The sequence below is a fragment of the Osmerus mordax genome, chromosome 8 (assembly GCF_038355195.1).
Source record: "Osmerus mordax isolate fOsmMor3 chromosome 8, fOsmMor3.pri, whole genome shotgun sequence".
Classification (NCBI taxonomy): domain Eukaryota; kingdom Metazoa; phylum Chordata; class Actinopteri; order Osmeriformes; family Osmeridae; genus Osmerus; species Osmerus mordax.
Window position 1 is genome coordinate 9,148,730 of NC_090057.1, and position 15,942 is coordinate 9,164,671.

The following is a 15,942-nucleotide window of genomic DNA, read 5'->3' on the forward strand; positions in this document are numbered from 1 at the left end:
GTTCCAATGTGGTTATCTCGTCTGGGGGCCATGTCATGTTCAGCTCATCACAATACCAAAGCAGAGAACAGGGCAGAGGGAGGGGGAGGAGGGAGGAGGTGAGGAGGAGGGAAGAGAGAAAGGGATGTATATCTCAGTTGGCCTCAAACCAGGATTTCTCGCTGTCATCCCAACCTATAAAACCTGCTCTTAATGAGCCTCAGCTGGGAGGAATGATTGGCTATTGATGCTTTTGTGTGTGTGCATTTGTGCGGGACAGGGAGAGCATGCGTGTGCGTGTGTATGTGAGAACGTGTCTGTAAGAGTGTGTGTGCATGCATGTGCGTGTGTGTGTGTGTGCATTTGTGCACAAGCATTTCCAGGCCTGTTCCCCTGCTCTGCTTGATGTATGATCGCTATTGTGTCTTCCTCTGGGGGCTATAAAACCACAGCACGCTCCGTAATTGTGTTCTTTATTTGTAACAGTCCTTTGTGTATGTCTCTCTCTCCCCCTCTCTCTTATTCTCTCCCTGTCACCCAATCTCCTCCCCCTCCCTCCCCCTCTCCCTCTCTCTAATGGTCCATTTTCCTGAAATACATTCTATAGGTCTGTTTAACCAGGCAGGGTGTAGGCTAAGATGCTGCTTGTTTCTGGGAGCGGTTATCAGGGAGGATGGCTGCTCAGGTGATAATCCCACTGAGATGACACACCTTCAGTTGTTGTCCTCTGCACTCATCCGCTCATCTCATCTAAAGATCATCGAATCCTTCCAGGAGCCCAGATACACACTGTTTCAATGCTGATCCGCATCTGAGCGTGTGTGTATGCTTGTGTGCGTGCGCGTGTGTTTGAATGTTCGCGTGCGTGTTTGTGTAAGCGTGCAGTATCTAAGCCGTATTGACAGAAGCATTACCACTCTGATATTTCTCAGAAGGAGAGAAGCTTAGCACCACCACCAAACTTCAAACAGACCAGGAGAGTGAGTCTTGTGTGTGTCTAACAGTGTCATACTCACATGTACATCGGTTGGAGTTGCAGGTGGGAGGTTTTCTGAGGTCCCTGGTATCCATAAGAGTCGAAGCCTCCTATAAAATCAACTGGAGAGACACATGAGAGATCAGTCAAGAGAGTTCAGAACACAGCTGGGAGGGACCTGTGTCTGTGTGGGCATTTGAAGGTGGACGTGTGCGTGTGTATGGCTGGCTGGCTGGCTGGCTGGCTGGCTGGCTGACTGGCTGACTGGCTAGCTGGCTGGCTGACTGGCTGGCTGACTGGCTGACTGGCTGACTGGCTGATTGGCTGACTGACTGGCTGGCTGGCTGGCTGGCTGGCTGGCTGACTGACTGGCTGACTGGCTGACTGGCTGGCTGACTGGTCAGGCCTGTCAGGGGGAGGGGCTGTATGAGAACTGATCTGAAGAGCTTCAGGGCTGAGAGATGAAGAGTGAGGAAGACCAGGATCTCAGGGTTGATTGAGAATTTTGTTCCGATCAATCATACACACAGACAACAGATGATCAATACGATCCTGTCTCCCAATTTCATTGATGGAGCACATATTCAATCCCAGTCATCTGAACCTGGAACTGGCAAGTCTCAGGACACAGCATAACAATGAGATCAAGACACACAGCTTCTACAAGACATAGACACCAACCCTCTATCATATGCACTGTATCAGCTTAAAGAGGTGCATCAACATGCATGTCTGGCCCCTCCCTCTGTGGCCAGTCTGTCTGGCCCTTCCCTCTGTGGGCCGTCTGTCTGGCCCCTCCCTCTGTGGGCAGTCTGTCTGGCCCCTCCCTCTGTGGGCAGTCTGTCTGGCCCCTCCCACTGTGGGCAGTCTGTCTGGCCCCTCCCTCTGTGGGCCGTCTGTCTGGCCCCTCCCTCTGTGGGCAGTCTGTCTGGCCCCTCCCTCTGTGGGCAGTCTGTCTGGCCCCTCCCACTGTGGGCAGTCTGTCTGACCCCTCGCTCTGTGGGCCGTCTGTCTGGCCCCTCCCTCTGTGGGCAGTCTGTCTGGCCCCTCCCTCTGTGGGCAGTCTGTCTGGCCCCTCCCTCTGTGGGCAGTCTGTCTGGCCCCTCCCACTGTGGGCAGTCTGTCTGACCCCTCCCTCTGTGGGTAGTCAGTCAGCCCTGTGGCAGCACCTCCCTCTGTGTAATAAAGCTGCTCTAATATTAGCATTCAGACAGGCAGATGTGTGTTAATGTGCTCGTGTGGAGAAGCCTGCAGGCCACTCATCATGGTGTTAGCAGGGATAATAGGAAACATTGCACACTGATTGCATGGTGGCGACACACACACACATTCACGCACACATGGAAACATGCACACGTGCATGCGTACACACACACACTCTATCTTGGGGAAAGGGGAGACACTATAAACAGCTTATATCTGCTGATGGAACTCTGCTGTCACTCAGCCAGCAGGAGATCCCGCCTTTCTGCTTCACTGAAGCTGATTGGTTATCCCGGAGTGGGGGACTGCAACATAATTTCCTGGTTGTCAATGAATAATGCATGGCTTTGGTCCTCACATTATCTTTATCTCTCTCTCTCTCTCTCTCTCTCTCTCTCTCTCTCTCTCTCTCTCTCTCTCTCTCTCTCTCTCTCTCTCTCTCTCTCTCTCTCTCTCTCTCTCTCTCTCTCTCTCTCTCTCTCAGGCTTGCAAAATGTCTTGGGGCAGCTCTAGAATGTCAGTGGATGGTCTAATGTCAGCGTTATCCATTGCGAGGGTCTAGTTGAGTACAGAGAGAGTGTAACGTGTAGTCTGGTACAGAGAGTCTGTCTGGTACAGAGACTTCTGTCTGAAAGACTTTATTGAGTGGCAACTACCAGCTGCTCTTCATTAAAACTCTAATGACATGTACCACTCCTGGGCCACAAAGGAGAGAGGGAGGAAGAGGGGGGTTAAAAGGAGAGGGAGAGAGGAGGGAATAGAGGATAGAAAGGGGAGGGAGGGGGGTGTGGTTGAGGGAAAGAGAAGAGGGAGTGGAGCAGAGATATAGGAGGGAGGGAGGAGTGGTGGAGGGAAAGAGTAGGGGAGTGTCGAGTTCTATAAATCAAAGGTAGCTGTGTAGAACTCTGGAACAACAAAGAACCCTCCGAGATACTACATGGAACATTTGTCAGTTCCTTCAAGTGCTCTTTGAAACTTTCTTCCTGACCTGAAAAAGGTTTGAAGTGCCAACTAGGCTGACTCTCTGGACAGCGACCACATCTCCAGTCTCAGAGTCTGAGGGCTACTAGGCCCTGTGTCTAATAGATACTCCAGCACCCGGAACATCTGATGACTGTAATGCAATCAGAGAAGAGATCCTGTAACTATTATTGAAAGAACACAGTCTGCTTGTAGAGCAGTGACCCCCCCCCCTCCCTACCTCCTTTCTGCACCCTTCCTCCTCGCTTCCTGCTCTCTCTCCTCTCTCTTCTCCCTCTTTCTTCTGTCTCTGTCTTTATCGCTGTTGCTTGGTGATGAATGAAAGAGAAAGAAAGAATGAGAGAAATGGTATGGGTCTAGCCTCTCTCTCGCTGTGGCACTGGCTCTTTCTCTCTTTAACAATTTTGTTGGGACATATTTCTATTTCATGTATGAGGGTATGCGTGTGAGAGCGTGTGTGTGAGAGAGGGTGTTTTGTGAGAGAGAGTCCATGTGTGACTGTGTGTGTGCTTATGTAAAAGTGTGTGTGTGCATGAGAGAAAGAGTGTGTGTGTGAGTTTGTGTGAGAGAGACTGTGTGAGAAAAAAGAAAATGTGTGTGTGTGTGTGTCATAGAGAGAGAGAGAGAGTATGTGTGTCTAGAACAGATACTCACAGCTGTCCTCCTCTTCTGAGATCAGCTTGACCACGTAGCAGGCATAGATGAACCCCACCAGCTGCACCCAAACACAAGGAATACGTTAGTTAGCCAATCAGACAGACACAGACAAAGGCACAACCAATCAGATCTCTGTGGAGTTCATACACTCTTAATAAAGGACTAATGACAGCAAAATGGGAGGTTTCAGTGTCTAGGTTTTGATCTACTGTATCCTCATAGCAGCAGCATGTGTGTGTGTGTGTGTGTGTGTGAGAGAGAGAGAGAGAGAGAGAGAGAGAGAGAGAGACAGAGAGAGAGAGAGAGAGAGAGAGAGAGAGAGAGAGAGAGAGAGAGAGAGAGAGAGAGAGAGAGAGAGAGAGAGAGAGAGAGAGAGGAGTGTTAGATGTGTGTGGAGAGAAGAGAGAACAGGTGTTGGGGTATCTAGAGCAGTCTAACACTGCAGGGCAGAGGTCAAACTAGTCTGGTACAAAGAGTGTGTGTAACATGTAGTCTGGTATAGAGTGTGTGTGTAACATGTAGCTCACAGAGTGTGTGTAACATGTAGTCTGGTATAGAGAGTGTGTGTAACATGTAGTCTGGTACAGAGAGTGTGTGGAACATGTAGTCTGGTACACAGAGTGTGTGTAATGTGTAGTCTGGTACAGAGAGTGTGTGTAACATGTAGTCTGGTACAGACTGTGTGTGTAATGTGTAGTCTGGTACAGAAAGGCGTGCAGTCTGGTCGTCTGGTAGACAACCTTGCTGCAACGCTCATCAATCTTATTCACCATCACTAGCTTCCTATTGAGCTGTAATACCGTTCCCTACTGATTGGAGGTCTCTGATTGGATAGGACACACACACACGACATACATACACACATACATACACACACTCTCACAGGGTTCAGCAGTAAATCTTAACAACCAGATTTAAGATTCCAGGAATACCTCAAGGTCTTGCCCTCATTTAATCTGAATAATGTGCTGCTCTATTCCCTCCCTCAGCCCCTTATGTTTTTTCTCCATCTTTGCTCTGCTTCCCTTAACTCCTTTCTTTTCACTCCCCTCTCCTTGTCTCTCCTCCTCTCCCCCCTCTCCCTCCCTCCTTTCCCCTTTCCACTCCTTCCCCCTCCTCTGCTCACCTCTCTCCTCCTCCTCTCCAAGTAGAGCTTCAGGCCAGCAGTCTGACAGCTGGAAGGCGTCTCCTCTTGGAGACATTAACATAATACCCATCATGCTTTGCTACGCTACCACACCCAGACATGGAGGACACCAGTCACACGCAGCGACCTTCCACACATTTTGACAATGTGTGCACAACCACACACACACACACACACACACACACACACACACACACACACACACACACACACAGATATACACAGGCAAACACACAAAGAGACAGACCAGATGTTGAGCACCACAAAGCAGAGACAGTTCATCTGTAGGAGTTCAACCTTGTCAGGCAGCGGGTGTAATATCTCTGTATTCTACAGTCTCTAGTTCCTCTCCATCTGTCTGAGTGGACATCTCCCCTACTAATACGATGTCTGTTTGAATGAGATATCATCATGAAATATGTATGCCCTGTTACAGAGGTATACTGTACATCAATAATAGAAAAAGTCTGAGTACAGTTCAAGTAAAGCAGTAAACAACATAATTAAGGACTGGAGTTGAGATATTAATGTTCACCTGATAGCTGACATGTGGGTTTACTTTGAAGTCTGCCTATAGTCAGTCTATCCCAGTATAATACATTTAACCCAGTACTACTATGGTGGGGCGTCTATCCCAGTGTAAAGCCAGAATGATGAGAGAGCCGTGTGTAGGGCTAAGGATCCATACTCCAGGATCAATAATCTCAGCGGCCCTAATTGGGGTCATGTCAGGTGTGCATTGTCTGAATGTCAGGCCATCCACACTACACTACCCATAACACCACCAGTCCACAGAGGCTCTCTGCACAGCGACGGTAAAGGCCTTTCAAACGCGTTCAGGCCCACATCTGAAATCAATTTCTCTAATTAGCCTGGGGCAGACCGACTCAACATGAGAGAAAATATGCTTTTCCTAAAATAAGGATGTATGCATGTGGACAGTTTCAGACGGAAGTAAATATCTCAGACAGTGCTGGCACACACACACGTACACACGCATGCACACAGACACGTTGGTTGCTTCTAATATGTTCACCAGTACAGTACTATTTCCTCTCTGTTCTTCATGACTGCAGCTATACTACACAGTCCTGTGTGTGTGTGTGTGTGTGTGTGTGTGTGTATGTGGGGGGGCGGGGGGGGGGGGGGGGTACATTAAAAACCAAGCCACGTCGACTCTGACATTTGAAAAATAAAAGGACAATAATCTGCCCCCCCCCCCTCCTACTCAGATGAGGCTGAGAACCTGACAGGGTCTGCAGGCCCGTCACTCAGATAGCAGAGGAGGAAAGACACAAAGACCGTACACAAGATTTACTGCTGAACTGTGTGTGGGTGTGGGTGTGTGTGGGTGTGTGTGTGTAAGAGGAGAGTGGTGGAGAGGGGACGGGCTGGGTGTGGGGCGGTGTGTAACACCGTCAGACACCATGGTGGTGGAGCACTGTTGGTTTTCTATTTCAGAGAGAAGATGTCTCTGCTGATACCCCCGCTTCAATCTGCACACTAACACACAGACACGGAGAGACAAACAGACAGACCGAAAAGTGGGAGAGATATAGAGAGAGAATGAGGTGAGAGAGGGGAGAGCGAGGGTGACGTGAAGATAATACATTCTTGTCTAGATTGTGTGTGAGTGTGTGTGTGTATGTTCAAGCATTGTGGGTATTGTATGAGCTCTGGTCCTCGTTTTGGCTGTCTGACCTGGTTTTGATGCTCTCAGGCCTGTGTGCTTGTGTGTGTGTGTACCTGCATGAGTGTGTGTGTACGTGCAAGTGTGTGTGTGTATACATGCATGTGTGTGTGTGTGTACGTGCAAGTGTGTGTGTGTGTACTGTGAGCTGCGGGCTACGAGGCATCAGTGATGCTACTGTGAGCTGGACACAGCTCATTGGACACTCATCCAGTCATGAGAGAGGCCCCCCAAGCTAACCTCGACCTGTGTGTGTAAGTGTGTGTGTGCGCATGTTTGTGTGTGTGTGCGTGTGAGCGTGTGTTATGGTCCCTGCTGGGCTTGTCCCCTGCTCCCAGTGTGAAGAAAAAATCTGCCTAGCAACATCCTGACTTCCTGGCTGTACATAAATCTGCTGCTGCTGTCACCAGTGAACCCATTAGCCTGAAGGAAATTAACCTGTCTGGGTAACCACAGCCCCCAGACTGTCTGATATGTGAGGGCTAGGTCCAATCTCTGGAGGAAGTAACTCTGTCACCCCTATAGGCTAGGTGTAATCCCTGGAGAGTAACTCTCACGATGACAGAACATGGAGGGGCATGTTGGGTCTGAGGCTTTTACTGAGGCTGGAGCTGAGTCTGGGGCTCAAACTGAGGCTGTGGCTGAGGCAGGGACTGAGGCTGGGGTTGTTGGGGGAGAGTCGAGGAGGAGGAGGGAGGGAGACCTAATTATCCCACAGTGCTGCTCTGCTTCTTCACAGACTCACAGCCTTGTCCTCCAGCAGAGGAATGAGTGATGTGGAAAAGACAGCCCTCTTTCTCTCTGTCTCCCTCCATCTTTCTCTCATCCTAATCCTCATAATTATCTCTGTTTGAGCCTCGACAGTGAGAGGAACACTGGCTGACATTACTCTGGTTCTATCAGGGTGCCCTGACTCCACTGCCTTCCGTGCTCTGCCTGACTCCCTGGAGAAGATTAAGGGGGGTACAGGTATACAGCAGGGTAGGAAGGCTGTGGTAGGATAGGGTAGGTAGGGTAGGTAAGATAAACAGGCTAGGGTCAGCAGGGCAGGTGGGTAGGCCAGGGTAGGTACTTACAGCCAGTAGAATCTGCAGAGAGCTGTGGGCCACCTCCAGGTACTGATAGTCCAGCAGACAGCCTGAGATGCTGATGTAGCGGTGGTCCTCCGGGGCCCAGGATGGAGGGGGGGTTACCGGGGTCACCCTGCATCCTGGGCCGTTCTCCATCCACCAGGAGCGATGCATGGAGATGTTGAAGGTCATGATGAGGTCAGAGTCCTGGGGGGGGGGGGAGACCAGTTAGCTGAGGGTAGGAGTTACAGGCACTCAGAGAGATACAGCTAAAAGGTCTGTTGGGGTTTGACTAGGCAAGTCCATACAGGTGAAACACACAGACACTACTTTCATAGAGGTCTAAATCCGACCATTTGGATCTGTGAATCGTATTCTTGTCCTTTTATCCTTACATTTCAACAGATGACATGTTAGAGGCAACGGTGATAAAATCATCAACCGAATCCGAATAAAGCCTATAAACTTCACATTATCTGTGCTCTTCAGAATAGCATGGCTTCGGAGCCATCCCCAGTGTGTGAAAGTGTGTGCAGGTGTGCATGTGTCGGCATTATCCTAACTCATACATTAAGGCAGCGCTGCTAAATGAGCTAATTTCATGGTGGAGTGAGCATGTTTCTGTTGTTCAGCAGCTGGAAATGGCAACACAATGGAGGCTCTGATGTGGGTCTGTTTACAGCAGGGCTAGCACTGTCCTGGACTCACACACATACATTAAACAACACACGTGCACGCACACACGCGCACACACACACACACACACACACATACAAACACAGACACAAGCAGCCATACTGTTCCAGGCACAATAAGCCAGACTGCCACCTCTCTATGTGGGCTGAGCAGCTCTTTGTCTGCAGTCAGCCGTCTCATTTGTCTCTAACAGATGGGAGATTGTTTATGTCAATAAATATTGCACAAACAGACTCTGGGAGCTCACGTGCCCAGAGCTAGAGAGGCCATCCACTGGGATTCATACCCATACACTATAGTTAGCAGAGCAGCAGCAGCTAAACTCAACTGGCATCGTTCAACAACACTGGCTTCTGTCACTCGGCAAGTGTCTATTGAACGTCCACAGGGAAGCTCCGAAAAGCTAAGCTACACTAGCCTCTATACGTGAAGTGGTTTTAAAAAGAACCAGTCAGCCAGCCAGCCAAGCAGTCAGTCATCCAACCAGTCAGTCAGTCAAACAATCAGAAAACCAGTCAATCAATCAGCCAGCCAGCCAGTCAGCACTGAGACAAGAAAGATGAGATATCAAAGAGGTTCTCTGCACTCCTTTGAACATGGGCTCTACTGGTGACTCACTCTCTATCCACCCACTCTCCCTCTCCGAGGGGGAGGAAGGACGGGGGAGAGAAAAGACAAGGGGGGGGAGGAGCAGACGGCAGGAGGGATACAGGGAACGCAGTGTGAGGACGGGGTAAAGAATGTTTAGGATGGCGTCATTCTGTTCTGCTGTTCTGTTCTACAGTGGCCTGGGTGACGCATGGCATCTCTGAGGGAGGCTGAGAGGGGGGGGGGGGGGGAGTGAGGGCTCCCTCTGTTAAATCAAAGCCTGTAGTCGTTCGATGAGCAGATACCATGCAGACAAGCCAAGCGTAGGATGTGTGTGTGTGTGTGTGTCACATGTATGACCAACTCTGCGTTGGAGGTGGTGTGTGTGGAACCTTCTGTGTTGAAAGGTGATTGAGACAACAAAAATGTTCTCCAAAGCCTCAAGATCATCTGACAGTGCCTGCTGTTTAGTAACTACCAGCATTCCAGCAGAGCAAAGGAGAAGAAAGTAAAGGGAGGGGAAGAGAGGGGAGAGTGGTGGAGGAGAGACAAAAGGAGTTGAGAGGAGTGAAGAGGAGAGGAGCGGAGAGGAGGGGACACAAAAGGAGAGGAGCTGAGAGAATGGGAATGGAGAGAGCATAATGAAATCTTGACTTGTAGAACCCTGACATCCCTCCTCCTCCTCCTCCTCTTCCTCTCCTTACAATGGCAGGCTTTACCCATCCACTGGGACACTACAGGGTGTGTGTGAGTGTGTGTGAGTGAGTGCCTGAGAGAGACACAACAGCAGCCTTCACACTGTTCCCAGTTAGATGCACTCCAACACCTCACACTCCACTGAAGGACCTGTGTGCGTCTTTGTGTGTGTGTGTGTGTCTTTGTGTGTGCGCGTGTGTTCCTTAACAGCCTAATGTTCTTCAACATACAATGACTTCTCTATTTTCCACAGTCACATATTGTCCCTGACATGTGAGAGCCATACACACAAGAGCTCTTTCTCCTCCTCTCCTCATCACTCGCTTTCTATCGTCCTCTCCACGCCTCGTGCCGTAACACTGTCCCTCCCTTCCCTCCCTCACAAGATCCACGTGTGTGTACTGTGTGTGTGTTCTGTGTGTGTTCTGTGTGTGTGTGTTCTGTGTGTGTGTGTGCACTGCATGTACAGCGTGTACAGGTATCTCAAGTGTCACAGGCGTTTGCATTGTCTGGGATCATTCTGAATTCCTCCAAAATATTATGTAACGTCAAAACATGCATCTAAATTGGCGCGTGTTTGCTGGATGTGTGTGCGTGTGTTTGTGTGTGCTGTGTGTGCGTGTTTGTGTGTGTGAGGAGTGTAGGTCTTAGATTAGGCTCAGTTTATCTTCTATATTTCAGCGGGGTGGTATATATGGTGACCCCCTCAGACAAACGCATCATTAGAGAGGATATGATTCATTCTGATCTCTGTGGAGGCTTCTAATAACCTCTCCATTGTCTGTAAATGTTAATGGATTCAGAGACAATTAGCAGAGTACAAACTGCATCAGAGCATGAGCATCGCACAGCTCTCCAGCTCAACGCAGAGAAGGGGGCTTAACATAGGGAATGCTTGTCTGACATTACATGTTTTGGGAGGGGTTAGGTTTAATTGTTTTCATGTGCATGTAAGGGTGTATGTGTGTGGTTTTTGCAAGTGTGTATTTTTGTGTGACTGTTTTGTCCGTGTGTGTGTATGTGCCGGTGTCTGCCAGCAAATCTGTGTAATATGTCTCCATGTGTGTGCATGTGTACGTGTTTGGTGTGAGTGTGCGTGTTTCGTCCATGTGTATGTATGTCTATGTATGTGCTTGTGTGTGTGTGTGTGTCCGTGTATGTGTTAATATCTGTGTGTGGATGTCTGAGTGACTTTGAAGTGTATCTAGGATGCTGGCAGCTAACAGAACATCAGAAATAGATCAGGAACACTTGGGGGTTGTGCTCAAATGAGACCAGGAGAACCAAGGGCTAGTTTAGCCTGGTTCGCTGTGTTTGTGTGTTTATGTGTGTGTGTGTGTGTAGTGAAGCTCTAACCTGGTGCTGGTCAGCAGGATATTGTGGGATGGAACAGACAAATGCTCTCTTCTTATCAGTCTACAGTTCCTATTGGCCGTTTTTTCCCCCCAACCAATCCGAGCCCTCCTGGTGCAACACTGGTGCAATGGGCAGAGTCAGCACCTTCCTGCTGGGTCGTGCTGATCACCATCTGTTATCTGTTTGCTGCCATTGTGTGTTTCTGCCCTTGCCTTCTCTATCTCTGATGCTGAGGATGAAGCCTTGCAGACTGTTCCTTTAACCCAATGTCAGTCTGCGTGTGTGTGAGGCTGATGCATTCTGTGATTTCTGTGGTTTCAGTAACAGTATCCATGGTTACAGTAACAGTATCCATGGTTTCAGTTACAGTATCCATGGTTTCAGTAACCAGGGGAAGTTCACTGATTTATGTTCTTTGCTCGGCACGTCTGTTTCCAGCTTCATATGACTGTGACTCCAGGGCCATGTTGTGGATACAGTGACAAGGGCCATAGATGGATCCTGCCATCGCATAAAACCAGCAGCCAGAGTATGGCATCATAATAATTTGCTAAACTGCATTAATCAAAATAAGCCTCGTTCAATCGAGATAAAAGCTTTTCCTGTTGGCCGCTGGATCTGGGCCATGTTCCCGAGTGTCGTTTCCACGGAGACGATGGAGGGATGCAGGGATGGAGAGAGGGAAAGGGGGATTGGTGACGGAGGGCTCAACCCTTAGATGCAGATCTGGTTGGAGAGGGCTGTTACATGAACAGGCTCACCTCACTGTGTGGCAGCATATCTCCCTCCCTCCCTCCCTCCCTCCCTCCCTCCCTCCCTCCCTCCCTCCCTCCCTCCCTCCCTCCCTCCCTCCCTCCCTCCCTCCCTCCCTCCCTCCCTCCCTGTCTCTCTCTCTCTCTCTTTATTTCAGGGTTCATCTCTGTCTCTATGTAGCGTTCTCATCCAGAGCATGTTCATTTTCAATTGCGACATCACTAGTACTCTGTGTTTTACTCCTCTCCAGTACCTCCTCCTCCACTCCATCCAGCCCGCTAAATCACCAGGCTGAGAAGAAACCTTTGAAGAAGAACGTATGAAATCCCTGTAATCATCCTGCTGGCCTACATAAGGGGCTGAGGGCTGCATGAGGAAGGGGATGAGCTGTCTGTCTGCCTACCTCATCCGTCGGTTTGCCTACCTTATCTGTCTGCCTGCCTGTCTGTCTACCTCATCTGTCGGTTTGCCTACCTTATCTGTCTGTCTGTCTGCCTTATCTGTTTGTATGCCTGACTGTTGGCCTTATCTGTCAGTCTGTGTGTTTTCATTATCTGTCTATCTGTTTCTGTAAGGTTCTGCTGTGCCCCTTCCGGCATCTCCAGTCTCAGCACTTTAGACAACACTGTCTCTTTTATTTCCCAAGAGTCCCTGCACCAGCATCCCATAATACTTCAGAGTGTTTTCCTACCGAGTGACAGAAAGGCAGAGTTATGCAGAACGGAGATGGAAGACGGACGGACTCAAACAGGCTGACAACAGGTAGTAAGAGAGAAAAGCAGCCTTGCAGGCAGTAACACAGAGGCCCCAGATGCCGGGTGAGGTTAGAGGCTTGGTGAGATTAGAGGCTGGGTAAGAATAAAGGCTGGGGCAGTTGAAGGGACTGGGTGAGGTGAAAGTCTTGGCACGGTTAGAGGCTGGGTAAGAAAAGAGGCTGAGAAGCTGCATGCTTATTTACATTTAATTGGAATCCTAAATCCCTCCCAATCCTCCAGTGCTACTCTAGAAGCCCTCCTGAAAAAGGCTTAGTGACTGAAGCGTGGATCAAATGTCATTACCTCAGAATCAGGAAGGTATGTGTGTGTGTGTGTGTGTGTGCGTGTGTGTGCATGTGTGTATGCGAGTGAGAGAAAGAGAGGGGATTCATACTGTAGGTTTGAGAATGGAATACAAATTAAGTCGTATTCAAGCCTGCGATTCTGCTGAAGCACGGAACTCTGTTCATGCATATTTACATCACATGTGGTTGTCCACCACAGTAGCTAACAAATAGCTACTAGATGCTGCTCAATGTCAGTCTCCTATTTAAGAGGTTGGTGGGGCTATAAACAGGAAACAAAGAAGTGGTAGAGAAAGATTCGACTGAGGAGGGACTAATTACTAAGGGACACTGATTGGCTCACACTGCTTTACAGACTGGAATCTAAATTGATGACTCTGAGGGGCTTCCTGGAAGCAATGACAAAATGCAGAGATGAGTTCAGCTGTGCTAGGCAGTGACTAGGCTAGTGTGTGCGTGTGTATGTGTGGGCGAGAGTAGTGGGTGGGGTACCTTAAAGTCAGAGAGAAGGGAGGGAAGGGGAGAGATCTTTATTCTATCAAATAGAAACCTAACAGATAGAACTGTTAGATGAATATTTTAATCAACTTACATGGCTGGTTTGCCTATTAATTGGGTAGAATGTGACATTTTGACATTTTAATTATATCTCCTCTCATTTTCATATACATGAGCGGATGAGAAACTGCCAGATGGAATGACAGATAATGATTAAAGCTGCAGAAAGAGAAGGAGCGAGAAAGTAAGCGAGAGAGCAGTAGAGATAAAGAGAGAGAGCGAAAGAGAGAGTGATGTCAGTATAGCTGCCTCTCATACCAGTGATGTCACTTCTAAAACCAGAGATGACCATTCATGTCACCACCAGGAGGAAGTGATGTCATCAGGTGGGCCTACCTTGGACAGGTCCCCCACCTCCAGGTAGAAACAGATGATGAAGACGTTCCAGGTCATCCACAGCACCAGCCACGCGGCATACTTTGGAGGAAAGACAGAGAAAAAGAAAAGTAAAGAATTAGACCCATGTGCATAAGTGTGTGTTACAATCAAGTACTGTGTATTCATGTGTTCGAGCATGAATGTATCATTGTCTATCCGTGTGTATTAGAGTGTATTAGTATGTTTTACAATGTATTAGTGTGTTAATAGCATGAATTTAGCTAACCAGTGTACGGTGTTCATCAAAGCTTTCACAAACATAGATAAATTAAATGATTGGACACCTATTGTTCTTAACAGGCTGGTTGGAACCAGTACAAAAATGGCCTGTCTACATGCCAGCACACAAACCATGGGTGGACGTCATTATCTTACTAACAGGTGTTTCTCTTGCTAATTAAAGTTAGAGAAGGATAGTGTTTGTGTGTGTGTGTGTGTCTGTCTGTCTGTATGTGTGTGTCTGTGTGTTTGTCTGTGTGTGTTTGTCTGTGTGTGTGTGTTTGTGTGTGTGTTTGTCTGTGTGTGTGTTTGTCTGTGTGCGTCTGCCAGTCAGATCGGAATGGTGCTGAGATAACAGAAGCAGTCGTATCAGATTGGAGCATGTCTTCACGCTGACAGTTGAGACACACACGCACACACACAGCAGATTGTGAGGCAGCATGTGAGCAGTGCTGCTAAACAAGATTGCACTGAAGGGTTTCAGCACTGTTCAGTGTGACTAGCAGCATGGACAGCCTGGTAACCTCCTTCTACATACTGATTTACTGAACACTGTCTGGTATGAACTACACAAGACACATGTAAAACCCTGCAGAGGGGGAGGGAGGGAAGGAGGAGAAAGGGGAGAAGTAGGGGGATGAGGTTTAGAGAATAGGAGGGGAGGAGGAATGAGGCTGGCAGGAAGACTTGGAGGTGAAGAAGGTGACAGAAAGAAAAGAGGAGGAGGGCAAAAGAGGAAGAGAGGAGGTGGAGATGGGGGAAATAGGGAAGGGAAGGAGATGATGAGGAAGGACAGCAGAATGGGCCAGAAGCCGGGGCAGATGTCTCCGGTGGAGGCCCTGGCAATGTGTGCGCCACTGGTGTGATATGAATAAAGGATTCTTCTTTCTGGTCCATTTTCCCTTTTGCTCTCCATTCTTCTCTCATCTCCTTGTCTGAATGCATGAAGCAGGGTGTGAATCCCATGTCTCGGGGGTGCTCTGGTGCTTCAATGGATTAGAGTCAGGTTTACTGCTCATCCTGCTACGGTGGGCTGAGGCAGACCAAACACGTATCCATACATCTATACATGGAAACAGTACTTTTGCCGGAGCCAGAAGCCAGGACACAGACAGCCCACAGACAACTCCCTCCCCACCCACCCCCACCCCCACCCACCACGCTCCGCTCCTTGCACGTGTGTGTGTGTGACAAAAATCAACATTTCTCTCATCTTCAGTAGGAAGACGAAGACTCACCCCTGTGACGTAGCGAGGCCTGAACTGGATGGTCCCAAAGAGGCCAAGGATGACCAGGATGATGTGCAGGAAGTTGGTGAGGATGGGGGCCCACTGGTACCCCAGGAAGTCAAAGACCTGGCGCTCCAGAACACTGACCTGAGAAAGAGAGAGAGGGAGAGGTGGGGTGGGAGATGGAGGGAGAGAAAGGGTTTAGGCAACAGTTTGTGAGGTAAACTTGGTTTCTACAGTGCAGCTTTACACACTGGAAAGAGCAAGTGAGAGATGTGTGTGTCCAACATACACACACACACACACACACACACACACACCACACATCCTGACAAAGCCTGCTGTCACACACGCCACTGAAACCATGGAGAACACGTGACCAGAAAGCTTCCATCCAGTAACCAGCTAAAGCACACAAACACACACACAAAACACGCACACACGCGTCCCATTAATGGGCAGGGCAGAGGGAAAGCCTGGTCACAGGGGAAATAAGCCTGTCAGGACGAAGCAGCCCTACTCAGCTGCACCAGGGACACAGTATGTACTCACCAGGGACCAGGGACAGAACCACATCACCACCAGGGACAGAACCACATCACCACCAGGGACAGAACCACATCACCACCAGGGACAGAACCACATCACCACCAGGGACAGAACAATATTAGTGACCAGGGATAGAACAATATCACTACCAGCGACA

At 49.1% G+C, this 15,942-nt stretch overlaps 1 protein-coding gene across 3 annotated transcripts in view; it reads right to left on the minus strand.

Annotated features, from left to right (window-relative positions):
- nkain2 (sodium/potassium transporting ATPase interacting 2) overlaps window positions 1-15,942 on the minus strand; it is a 33,522-nt gene that overhangs the window by 1,298 nt on the left and 16,282 nt on the right. Inside the window, exons 2-7 of one of the 3 annotated variants that reach the window (XM_067241534.1) lie at window positions 15,246-15,383; window positions 13,747-13,827; window positions 7,710-7,910; window positions 3,794-3,854; window positions 3,360-3,440; window positions 996-1,077 (exon numbers count right to left, since the gene is read on the minus strand). In XM_067241534.1, coding sequence (XP_067097635.1) covers window positions 996-1,077; window positions 3,360-3,440; window positions 3,794-3,854; window positions 7,710-7,910; window positions 13,747-13,827; window positions 15,246-15,383 — 644 coding nt within the window. Of the gene's footprint in view, window positions 1-995; window positions 1,078-3,359; window positions 3,447-3,793; window positions 3,855-7,709; window positions 7,911-13,746; window positions 13,828-15,245; window positions 15,384-15,942 lie in introns of all 3 variants that reach the window. The other 2 variants (XM_067241533.1, XM_067241535.1) reach the window with 2 other exon arrangements.